This window comes from Leucopleurus acutus (assembly GCF_964270905.1).
Source record: "Leucopleurus acutus genome assembly, chromosome: 10".
NCBI lineage: Eukaryota > Metazoa > Chordata > Mammalia > Artiodactyla > Delphinidae > Leucopleurus > Leucopleurus acutus.
In genome coordinates this window covers 96,767,947-96,780,135 of record NC_139153.1, presented here as the reverse complement: position 1 = coordinate 96,780,135, position 12,189 = coordinate 96,767,947, and the positions used below count along the sequence as shown (strand labels likewise).

The 12,189-nt window shown below is 45.4% G+C and overlaps 1 protein-coding gene across 2 annotated transcripts in view; it reads right to left on the bottom strand.

Annotated features, from left to right (window-relative positions):
- Positions 1 to 9,412: 9,412 nt before the first annotated feature.
- The window catches only part of ADTRP (androgen dependent TFPI regulating protein), a 70,291-nt gene continuing 67,514 nt past the window's right edge, over positions 9,413 to 12,189 (bottom strand). For both annotated transcript variants that reach the window (XM_082847315.1, XM_082847314.1), the window contains one exon: positions 9,413 to 10,882. In XM_082847315.1, coding sequence (XP_082703441.1) covers positions 10,848 to 10,882 — 35 coding nt within the window. In that variant the 3' untranslated portion in view covers positions 9,413 to 10,847. The remainder of the gene's footprint in view (positions 10,883 to 12,189) is intronic.

Here is a 12,189-nt window from a genome sequence, read left to right as displayed (position 1 = left end):
GTTCTAGGTTCATTATTATAGTCCATCCCTAAAGTAACTCTAACACAAGGTAAGTATTGCTCCCCCAATTTATATAGGAGGAAACCCAGACCTGAAAGGTGGAATGAGTCGCCCAAGATGGTAAATGTTGTGAGCGAACTGGATTTTGCCTACCCGTGAAGCTCATCTTCTTTCTGACATTGCAGTAGCCCTCATAATGTGAGCTTATACCTTGGGTTTTCTTTATCCTCTGGCTACCCAAGGATTCCTCTCCCCAGGCCATTCAGGGGTCTTTGGAAGTGTAGCTCATCGGTTGAGCAGTGTGTGCCGAGAGTGTGGTTTAATGGTGGTTGCAGCAGCATCACAAGGCCCCTCCACACAGGTGATAGGAAAGGGAGGGGTAGTGTCCCCCAGCCCTCCATCATCTGGAGTGCAGGGAGCAGTGACAAGACCCTTGCAGGTCTCTTGCAGTAACCGCTGTGGTTTGGCCATGGCTGTGGCCATGGCTGTTCTCATCCCAGACACTAACGTTCTCTGACCGTTGGATGGTCTGCAGGGAAACACAGGCAGGGTGGATGAGCCACCAGAATGATTGTACATATTGATCATTCGTGTTGAGCTTGTGTAAGAATGGGCTTTGCCCCCAGGGCTTATGGATTTGTCCTGACCCCTTTACACCTTCTCACCCAGTTCACCTGATAAATAGTGTCACCTGAGCAGGATGGTAGTGTGAGGCTGGTTATAAAATCTGTAGCCATGGAGGGCAGTGGCCTTTAGCACCTCAGTCCGGAAGCCACACCCAAGACCATGGCCTCGTGAGCATCATTAGAACATGTGAACATGTGCCAAAGGCAAACCTCTGCAGTGCAGACCCAGCCTCTTGCAGCCTGGCCCCTAAAGCAGAGAATTTTGAAACACCAAGTCCCCTTATGGTCATGTGTGGAACAGTCTCAGAGTTTAATTTTCTTAGCAAAACTCATACTATTAGATATTTTCAGAAACCTGTTCCACTGAATGGTCTCATCTGAGGGAGGACAGACTGTTGTTTCCTTGATTGGATGATGTGGGATTTGGGGAGACTCTTGAATGAAGAGAGGGGAGAGAGAGTTTGTCACACGGAAGCTGAGGGCTTATTACAGGCCTGTGAGTCACAGGGGCTGCAGGCAGGTGATGGGGAGAGGGGTGAATGAGTGCGGGGCCGGCGTGGAGCAGAGCCTGGGCAGGGTGGGGTGCAGACAGGGAGGGAGGAAGTGAAGCCTGGGAAGAGGAAAGGCAGAGGAGTGAATGAGGCTAACCAGGATTCTCCAGAGAAGCAGAACCAAGAGGGCTGTGTGTGTGTGGAGAGAAGGAGGAATGGAGAGCGAGAGGGAGAGGTTTCAGGGAGGTTGGTTCACGCTGTTGCGGAGGTTGGCAAGACCTAAATCTGCAGGGAGGGCCGGTGGGCTGGAGACCCAGGAGAGCCCAGGCGGCAGTCAAGCCCAAAGGCCGACTGCTGGCAGAGTTCCCCACGGCTGCGTTCTGCCAGTCTGGAATTTGTCACCGCTAGGGAGCTGTGCTGAGATCGGCGGATAGACGTGAGAAAGCCCAACCGGGACGCTCCGGAGAGGACTGTGAAGCATCCTCAGAGCCTGGCCCCTCACTCTGCCTCAGGGTCACCTCTGATACTGCGTGCGAAGCGAGCAGTCAATTACGCCACCAGGTCTGCCAAGCACTAGGATGGCGGGGTTTCAGAAGGCAGCTAGGGTAGAAGACGGTGGCTCTCCCAGGAGACGTTTAAAGCAACTGCAACTTCTTATATTCAGTCAGACCTCAGCTGCTGCCATTTCCAAATAATATTCGATCAGAATTCCCATATATCAGTGCTTCCAACTTTGGCTGCACGTTGGAATGACCTAGAAGTGTTTTTAAAACTCCCAATGCCTAATCCATAGCTGAGAACAATTCAGAATTTCTCGAGGAGGGATCTGGGCATAAGTACTTTTATAAGCTCCCCGGGTGACTCCAGATACACAGGCCAGGCTGAATAGCTCTGCCATGTACAGCTCCAGCAGCTTTGTTCTACGGTTGACCCTGAGTAACACAGATTTGAGCTGCACGGGTCCGCGTTTATACGGATGTTTTTCTGTAGTAAATACGACAGTACTACATGATCTGCCGTTGGTTGAATCTGTGGATGTGGAATAGTGAATACAGAGGAACCTCGGATACAGAGTGCTGACTATAAGTGATATACAGATTTTCCACTGTGTGGAGTCGGCGCCCCTAATCCCTGCATTGTTCAAGGGTCAGCTGCATTTCCTTCCCCACCTCCCCTATGTGAGGCTCCCTCAATGTCCATTTAACCCGTTTCCGTGGCCATTCAAGCTGCTAGGGCTCTGGAAAGGGAGTTTTCCACAATAATGTGATTTTCCTGGGGCCTGCACTTTCTCACATTGTATCAGAGGGTTTAAAATTAAAATGTTTAACGTTTTGACCTTGAGGAGCCAGCAGGAAGGGTTGATCTTCTAGACATCATGAAGGAAACAGAAGCAAGATTTGGTGGAAGTTACATGGTATAAAGAAAAGGGGGCATCTGAACTGACCAGACTGGGCTTGGGCTCCATTTTTCTGGGGTAATTCTTCCTTGGGCAAATTCATCAGCCTCACTGAGCCTGTTTCTTTATCCTTAACATTGGGATAATAATGTCTGCTTTTCAGATAGGGAGGGACTAGAGATAATGAATAAGTAAATGGCTATCCTGTAGCGGGCGTTCAATAGATGGTATAAACTGCTGGTGACTGCTTGACTTAAGACAGACAAGACAGAGGAATTAAAAGCCAAAATTTGATGTCCAGTGACCTCTGACCCTCAGTTCTCTCATTTGTAAAACAGGGATAATGTGTTGGGTTGGATAGCATCCCCCCAGCATTTATGTCCACTTGGAACCTCAGAATGTGACCTTATTAGGAAACGGGGTCTTTGCAGGTGTGATCAGTGAAGGATCTCGAAATGGAATCATCCTAGATTTAGGGTGGGCCCTAAAACCAATAACTCATGTCTTTATACAAGAAAGGAGAGGGGAATTTGGACACAGATTCCAGATTTCCTCTAAGGTAAGAGCACAAAGACATACCAAGTAGAATGCCATATGAAGATGGAAGCAGAGGAGTGATGTGGTCACAGGTGAAGGATTGTCAGAAGCCACTAGAAGGAAGGATTCTTCCCTGGAGCTTTCAGAGGGCACATGGTGCTGCGGACACCTTAATTTCAGGCTGTTAGCCTCTGGGACTGTGAGAGGATAAGCTTCTGGGGTTTTTAATCCACCTGGTTTGTGGTCCTTTGTTATGGTAGCTCTAGGAAACCAATTTAGGTAGTAATATAGTACTTCTGGGTTATTGGAACTATAAATGAATTTATATTGTAAATATAATTAAATTTAGAAATGGTAAAATTTTCGCTAACTGTTAATTAGGATTATTTAGATATTGGATAAACAGCCTAGTCTGATGATATTCTGTGCTAGGAGCCAAGGCCGCTGGCACCTGGAGGGTCTTTCAAGGGTGACCGTTTGAGAGATGGAGTGAAATAACGAGTGTTGCATGTAGCAGGGGGCCACGTGAGAGGCAGTAAGGCAATAAGTAAAAATCAAATTGCCGCCTGCCCTGGGCTCGTCCACCCACCAGTCAGGGGAAAAGGGCTCCCTGCCCTTTGATCTCAGGTGCACTAGCACAACCCCTTGTGACGCACACATAAACACACGCACACTCAGCTAGTTCAGACTTTGCTGGCTCTCATCCTTGGACACCCGCTCCTGGAGTTGTGATTTCAATCTCTGTCCCAATAAGCAGCCACAGACCAGAGATTCACGTGCACATGACATTTTCGTTGAACCCACTGGAATGTACGGCAAAGTCTCCCTTTATCATTGTTGATACAGTCACACAAGTAACCCCTGCAAATACTCCATGCCTAGGGTCTAATGTGGCTCCCAGGTGGGCCCGGGAGAGGTTCATCTGTACGTTGGAAGAATATTTTGCAACAGGTCTTTTCTTTCTCTTGACGTGAAGCTTACCCAGAAATCCACTTCGCTGGGCGGGGAGACTGACTGAATTGGCTGCAGATAGATCTCTTGGCCTCTTCCTCTGAGTTGGGTGATATAAGGGCACTAAAAGGTCACGATGGCAGGAAGTCTGGCAGAGGAAAATATAGGCAGTGCCAATGCAATTTATTTTACAGTAAAAAGAATTTTAGTTAACCCCATGACTTTAAAAATTGGCAAAGTTGAGTCAATGCATGTACATAAAATGTCAACACGAGTGCATTTTAGAATTTAGTTAGAAAATTTTTCAAGTGGAGTAAAACGTGCCTAGATTGAGAGTTTTCAGAACCCTGTACCAGATTCCTGGCAAAGTAGAAGTCGTATAGCATTTGTTTTCCTAACTCTACGTCATCTAACTTCATAATTTGAATCTTAATAAAATTAAGTGTTGAGTGAAAACAAATCCCAAAAGTATAACCAAATATATTGGCTCAGGCCAGACTTAAGCCTCAGCGGAAGGTTTTGTAAGCTCTTGTAGTGGAAGTGTTTTTTCTCTTCTTCCTGTCAGCATCTCAGAGGAGCTGAGTCTGGCAGAGCAGCTGCTAACAGAATGAGCTGGAAAAACAAGGCTTGGTTCTGCATTCCCAAAGGTGCTGCAGGATGAAAGGATACAAATCCCAAACCCTAATGCAAGGGCCTGGGTGATGGCCACCATGTTCCTGTCCTCAGGCCATGACGTGCATATGGCCAGGGCCATACACGTAGTAGGCACTTTACCATTACTTGTTCAGTGAGTGAATGAATCCTACAGTACAGTGGAGTGCAGTGTTGATCAGCTTATTGGTTGCAACCCTATTGTTGTATTAAGAAATCAGTTTAAAGGACTTCCCTGGTGGCGCAGCAGTTAAGAGTCCGCCTGCCAATGCAGGGGACACGGGTTCGGGCCCTGGTCCGGGAAGATCCCACATGCCGTGGAGCAACTAAGCCCGTGTGCCACAACTACTGAGCCTGCTCTCTAGAGCCCGCGAGCCACACCAACTGAGCCCGTGTGCCACGACTACTGAAGCCCGTGCGCCTAGAGCCCATGCTCCGCAACAGAGAAGCCACCGCAATGGGAAGCCTGCGCACCGCAACGAAGAGTAGCCCCCGCTCGCTGCAACTAGAGAAAGCCCACGTGCAGAAAGGAAGACCCACTGCAGCCAAAAAAAGAAAATCAATTTAATGGTCACAATATCTTTCTTTTTTTAAAATTTTATTTATCTATTTATTTTTGGCTGTGTTGGGTCTTCCTTGCTGCATGTGGGCTTTCTCTAAGTTGCAGCGAGCTGGGGCTACTCTTCGTTGCGGTGCTCAGGCTTCCCATTGCGGTGGCTTCTCTGTTGCGGAGCATGGGCTCTAGGCGCACGGGCTTCAGTAGTCGTGGCACACGGGCTCAGTTGGTGTGGCTCGCGGGCTCTAGAGAGCAGGCTCAGTAGTTGTGGCGCACGGGCTTAGTTGCTCCACGGCATGTGGGATCTTCCCGGACCAGGGCCCGAACCCGTGTCCCCTGCGTTGGCAGGCGGATTCTTAACCGCTGCACCACCAGGGAAGTCCCACAATATCTTTCAAACAATAGGATAGAAAATAAAGTGGTCCATCACACGTGTTAAAAGTGTGTGTGTGTGTGTGTGTGTGTGTGTGTGTGTGTGTGTATGTGTGTGTGTGTTTCTGCTGAGCCATGATGTAAAATGTATTTCTGAAGGCATCAGAAGCTCTTCAGGAGCCAATGGAATCTATTTTTCTCTTTGCTGTCTCCTCTCTTCTTAGGTATGGTGACAACCCAACAGTAACTTCTCTCCCCAGCCATAAAGCAGGTTTAAATTCTTGTAGTGCCAGCTAGTTAGTCAAGACTGGAATCATAAAGTGTGGCATGTCACAGCTGTGCCTCCTCTTTCCACTCCTATAAAGGGATGCAGAATTTTGCTGACCCATCAGTGGCTAAGATCACTGTCTATTCTATATTGCGGTACTCTAACCATAGATTAGCTCTCTTAGGGAGGGGTGAGAGTCAAGACACACATACCTAGCCATTTCTTGGCAGCCACGTGGTAAAACACTGTGAACTCGGTAAGGTTTGTCCTCCAAGTCTGCAGCTGACCCTTTCTGTACCGTTGCTTTTCTCACAATATCCCCATTTTTATTCTTCCAAGCATGCTTCCTCCCATATTAAAACTTGCTTTTAAATAATCAAATAACAGGTATCATCTGTGAGGAAGGGGTTAGCAGGCACCTAAAGGAAAATAAATTCAGCTCTAAATGAGATTTTAAAGATCAGTCTCCCTGATTTAGACCCTAGTGGCCTATAGGCTCTCCTTGGGGTAATCAGGGTCATTCTAATAGTCCAATCTGGAGTGTCACCTGCATGCAGTCTTTATTCTGCATGCCTTCCCTCATCTTTTTTTTTAATCAAAATTTACTTTTCCTGTGTCCCATTCTATCAGTATGCTTTCCACTGCTGGATCACATGAAATTATAATATGATCATCATTGTCAATAGGATCCTGGGATTTAAGATGGAGAGAGTATCTTAAATGAAACAGTGAGTCTCATGTTGGGAATCTCAGCTTCTGGGAACGGAGGAAGCTGTTTGGTGATTACGCCTGTAAAATTAATAAGTTGTTAGTAATTCTCAAGTCAGCCTGTATGTATTTTCATTGCTTCCTAATGGTATGGAGTTAGGCGTTATTGGGGATACAGACAACTACCTGGCCTCAAGGAGTTTGCAGTTAAGCAAGTGGAATGGGGAATCTTGGATGCCAAGCACTTGCATCCATCACTTTAAATAATATTATTTAATCGCAGTAGGGATTATCTTATGACTTTAAGGAACCAAGGCTAAGAAACGTAAACTGTTTTCCCCAGGTTCTATGTAAATAGTGCGTGGTGGAGTCAGGATTTAAATTCAGATCTGGTCTGGTTCTGATGCCTGTGTTCTTTTCAGCATTCCACATTGTTATGGACACAGAAGCCAAGAGGGAGAGGTGAAGAGAGCAATAGAAGTCTGTGTGGGGCGGATGTGGCCTCCTATGGGAGTTTAGAGGAGGAAGAGCCCAATGCCCTGGACCAGTAAGAGAAAACTTTTTAGGAGAACTGTTAAGTGGCACTCAGATAGGGCCAAAAGCCATGAAGGACAGCTTATTTGATAGTAGCTGGAAGAAGAGAGGTCTTTCCAGGTAGGATGACCAATAAAGGAAAGGCTTGGGAGTAGGAATAAGAATGTGCTGAAGAACAGAAGCGGGGGAGATCTGATTAAGGGAATGAAAATTATTCATGTGGGCTGCCTTCTCTTTTACTGTATCCTAATTCAGTTGAGTGAGGGGGAGTCATCGCGGGAGATGGTTTCCCTCTAAGGGACAGGAGCTCAGGAAGCTCAGCCTTCCACACAGTCTTACCTGGAACCACTGCCTCTGAGAAGGATGTTCCGGGTCCCCAAGGAGAGGGGCCATTCTCTAAAGTCTCTGATGATGCAAGTGGTGAGCTTCCAGGGAGCCAGGGCAAGGGAGCCAGGTGTTTCTTTCTTCCCTTTTTGGAATCCAGGCCAGTTTCAATTTACATTACACAGCTTAATCCACAGAAACAGGAGCCAGAGGCTGGTTCTTTCTCTCTCTCTCTCTCTTTTTTTTTTCTTCTCTCCAAGACACAGAAACCTTTATTTTCTCCCTACACCACAAACCAGTGCTGTTAAATAATATTGGATAATTGCACCTGTCGTACTCCCCATATTGTGCTGAAGAAAAATAATTGCTGGTTTTCTGCTTTGCAGTTTAGCTGTGACTCCATCATTTGACTTGGAGCATGTCATTTTCTCCCATTTTAGACTGTGTACAGTCAAACTGTGTGAAAGGACTCATAGATAGCGGCCCTGGGTGTGTGAGTGGGCGTGGGCCTCATTCAGCAATGATTTCTAATTTATACAGCATTGAAAATCCACAGCTATAAATAAACAGTTCTGACTGGCTTTGCTGCCTACTCAAATGCTTTATTAAAAAAAAAAAAAAAAGGAAGCACCAACTGCATGAGAATGGGAAATAATATCTGGATATGGATTCTGGTTGCTGACACTTGTGCCCTCGCAGGGGGGATACCCAGACTTGGGATGGGTTCAGCGCTCATCCAGGCAGCCTTCTGGGAGGCCCAGCCTCCCCACTCTTTCCTTGCCCCGCCTCACACTCCCCATGTGCAGGCGCAGCGTGTTTGGGGATTACAGTATATGAAACTGACTTCCTGTTATGACAAGTATTGCAAGCGAGTAGGTGCAGAGGACCCAAAAATAGCTTGAGAAATGTATGACCCATTTGCAGGGAACATGGGGCTAATGTACTGTTTAGGCAAACAAGGTAAGTCTTCTCCCCAAACTCAAAATTGGTGTCACATGTGAGATAGCAACTCCAGAATATAAGCACAGGTATGGACCAGTCCATGAAGCAGTAGTGTAGCTCCCCCTGCCTGTATGGGTGAGAGTTTCCACCAAGTTGGGGTCCCTAACCGCTTCTTTTGTGTAACCTTGCAGATGTACATACATTTTTGCTTTTGAAAATAAAGGCTTCCAGATGCTCAGTTCCTGCTTTGTTCTGTAATAAAGAGGAAGGAAGGTGGGCTTGGGAATCAACCATCTGTGTGACCTTGGATCGGTTTTTTTCCGTTTCTCTGAACCCAGTAGTGTGCTGGAGAGAGTTTGTACAAGCTCACAAGGATTCGGTGGTTCTGTGTCTCTCTTCCCAACTCTGCGTTCACTGACATGTTGGTAGCTTGAAAAAGGTCATGTCGGAGTGTTTACACCATGGCAATGGGCAAACTATAAATCAGGGCCTTAAAGTTTTCTTTTTTCCGGAGAGTTGGATTTTAAACATTTACAGCACACCAACATCAGAAACTCAGTTTGCTCATTTGTAAAATGAGGACATAATATATTTTCTACTTTTAAGACTTTTGTGAAGATAAAACGAGGTCATGGAGGTGAGAGTGGCTCTAAATTACATGACACTGTACAAGTATTATTGCTGGTTTTCTCATCATTTGGTTTGTATTGTTGTTTTCTAACCACTAAGGGCCAAACACAGCCTTATGTAGGCAGGTAATACTGTCTCCCTTTTAATGAATGTTTAGTCAGTGTTCATTACAGGTGTTTTGTTGCTTATCCTTTCTTAAGCTATACCAGCACCAAGGAAGCACTGTGTGCTTACGTATACACTCAATGGGGAATGGTTCTGAGGCGTTTCTGGTGTTGGAATAGACATTGCACAGTGGCCAGTCATGCAGCAACCACAGTTTAATTTGGTCCTGGGGATAGTGAAACCACAGATAGAAATCTGCAGGCTCATCACAGCCAAGAGCTTACTATGACTCCGAGAAGTAGGCAGCCCGAGTCATCTTTGGGGTGTGGAAAATTTGGGTGATCCCCTGCGGGCTTCACATTTGGAGAATTTCCACTGTGACAACTGCTTCTGGGCTCCTGCTGAGACAGGTGCTAGGAGCAGTCAAGAAGCAGCAGGTGTGGGAAAAGAGGTGGTGTTCCCAGCTCAATCCAAAGACTTGAGGCTCATATTTGTATAACTGTAGAGGAGTAGGTTTCAAGCAGTTTGCTTGGTGCCTGTCCTAGTCTTGCCTTGGACTACCTGCCCTGCTGGGATAGTCTGCTCTCTTCTCTACGCCTATCAGACTGCCCTTGGTGTCCATTTCAACCAGATTTCTCCTCTATAATGTTAGGTTGGGAAGCCCAAGTACAATTTACTCTGGTGCCCACACCCAACCCACATGGGCCTGTTGACCCATCGATGGACTTGAACATGTTTACCTACTACCAGTCATTTGTGTTCTTTACAGAATGTGTCTGTAAATAAAGACCGAGAAAAATCCTCTAGGAAAATTAAAGCAGGGTTCATGAATGTGCTTGTTAATCATGTGACGGTCAGCTTTGTTAAACCGTGAACTATCACAGCCAAGTGCTTTGTACTTACAGCAGTCTCAGCTGTCATCATAATCATATCACCTCCCATCCAGATTATTCCCCAAGTAAAATGTACATTTATTTGACAAATTAATCAATATACCAATGGAAGAGATTTTGACAATGTCACTGTGTTCAATGTTTACCTGCCCCAAATGCTTGCTCACAAGAGGGACAGATTTACCAATATTTTTTATAACTTATTTTCTCATTGCCCCAGTTAATTTGCTATTATACTAGGTAGACAGACAACTTCAGAAGCAGCCACCTCCCTACATTTCCATTTAGACTGAGAAAAAACTAGATGAGAAATCCATGAAAATAACTAGCTTATGAAAGTGCCTCTTTTTAGGAAAATTGGGATTTTTCAAAAATGGCCCAGGACTGGGAGTTAGAAGATATGGGAGACAAAAGCTTTTATTTTGGTTCTGACGCTAATTCTTTGGCCTCATGCAGGTAACTTCTCATCTAGGTCCTTAGCAGCCTCCTCTGTGAAGTGAATAGTTTGAGTGATCGATCCTAAGTTCCTTTCTCTCTCTAAACATTCTCTAACACCACATTTACGTGAGTTTTTTTTGCTTTTGGCCAGGTGTTGACCACAGACTATCCTCCACAGAGGTCAGACGGATGTAACAAATTCTGTGACAGCAGGAATTGTTTTGGGTGTGTCCAGTAAAAGTTTTAAAAAGACAAGAGTCCTCAAATTCAGCTACCTTCATAACTCTCTTATGAAGTTTAAATATCATTCCCTGTCCTTTTTACCTTCCTGTGTTGCTCCACCACCTCCCTGCACCAGGAAGAAAAAAAGATGAAAAAAACTCTCCTGTTTTCTTCTTCCTTAGTTCTTGGAAAATGGTGTCTAATCACTTCCTCTTCTTCCTTGGCTGCATCGTGTCACCTGCACAAATAAGAACAGAAAGAGACCTTAGCCTTCAGGGTTTCCCTAATGGGTATTCTTCTGTGGGTGGACATTCACCCTGACTTGGGACAGTGGAAAGTTGAGGAAGCTTTTCTGAAGGCAAGATGATGTATTTTAAAGAGCTCTGGAAAACCACCAGCACTGCCGCAAGGGCAAGAAGGGGCATCTTGCTGTCCTACGTGGTGCCTGGCTCACAGCCACCCGGCTGACCAGTGGTGCAGTTCATATCGCGTGGCTCTGAATATGTCCTGTGAACCACTGATGGCTGTTGCTTTTGGCCATGTGTTTGTAGGCTGCACACCGTTCATCAACAAACTTTGAGACTTTGCAGATGGAGATGAACAAACCGCATCAAATGAGAGAGGAAAGAGAAGAATGGATATTCACCTAACTAGGGGCCGTTCTGTGACCTCTCACCAAATCAGTTTATTGGGCTGGGTACTGGCCCAATAAAGAAAAGTACAGGCATATTGATTTAGTTTTTAGTAAGTTTATTACTAATTGTCATAAGTAATAAGCTTATTACTAATTAGGAATTACTAATTACCAATCTAATTGTAGCATTAGATTTCTAGAATGACTTCCATTTAGCCAACCATGGGTACCTCCATATTTAATGATCACGAATCTTTACATAAACTTTGAAACTTTGAAAACTTCATTAACTCATTGTCCTTCCTGTCTGTTGCCAAATGCAGTCTTTTTTCAGCTCAGCCTCTTCTCATCCATTCTGGAAGTTACAGCCCTATTACTTCTGGCTCAGTATTACCATAGCAATCTCAGCTCCCAAGGCCATGCTTTATGCTTCAGACCCTGCCCCCTCCATCAGTTATATCTTTAATAGTAAATTTTAAATATCTTATAATTTTATTTGCTGGAACTCCCCTTCTCAGAGGCTTTAGTGACTGATGACTTGAAGTCCTCCTGTGGCCCCCTCATCACACTGATTTTCTAGGGCAGACAGCTCCTAATCACACAGCCCCCGTGGCCACACTTGAATTCATGTCTCTCAACATTTTTAGGCACAGTCCTCTCCTTCCTTCTACTCCTCATCAATCCATACTATATCCAGTCACTCCAGTGAAGCCTAGCTGATTTATCCAGCTTTACATGCTTCGTGTTCTTTTCATTTATGCTTCCACTTGTTTTTCATTTTTCCCCAGTTAGGTCTTCTCTACATTGGGTCTATAAGGACAAACACAGTATCTTCTCTTTTCTGAAGTATACACTTAGGGCTTTTAATGAATCAGTTTTCAGATAAATAACACATTAATTCTCCTGTGTTC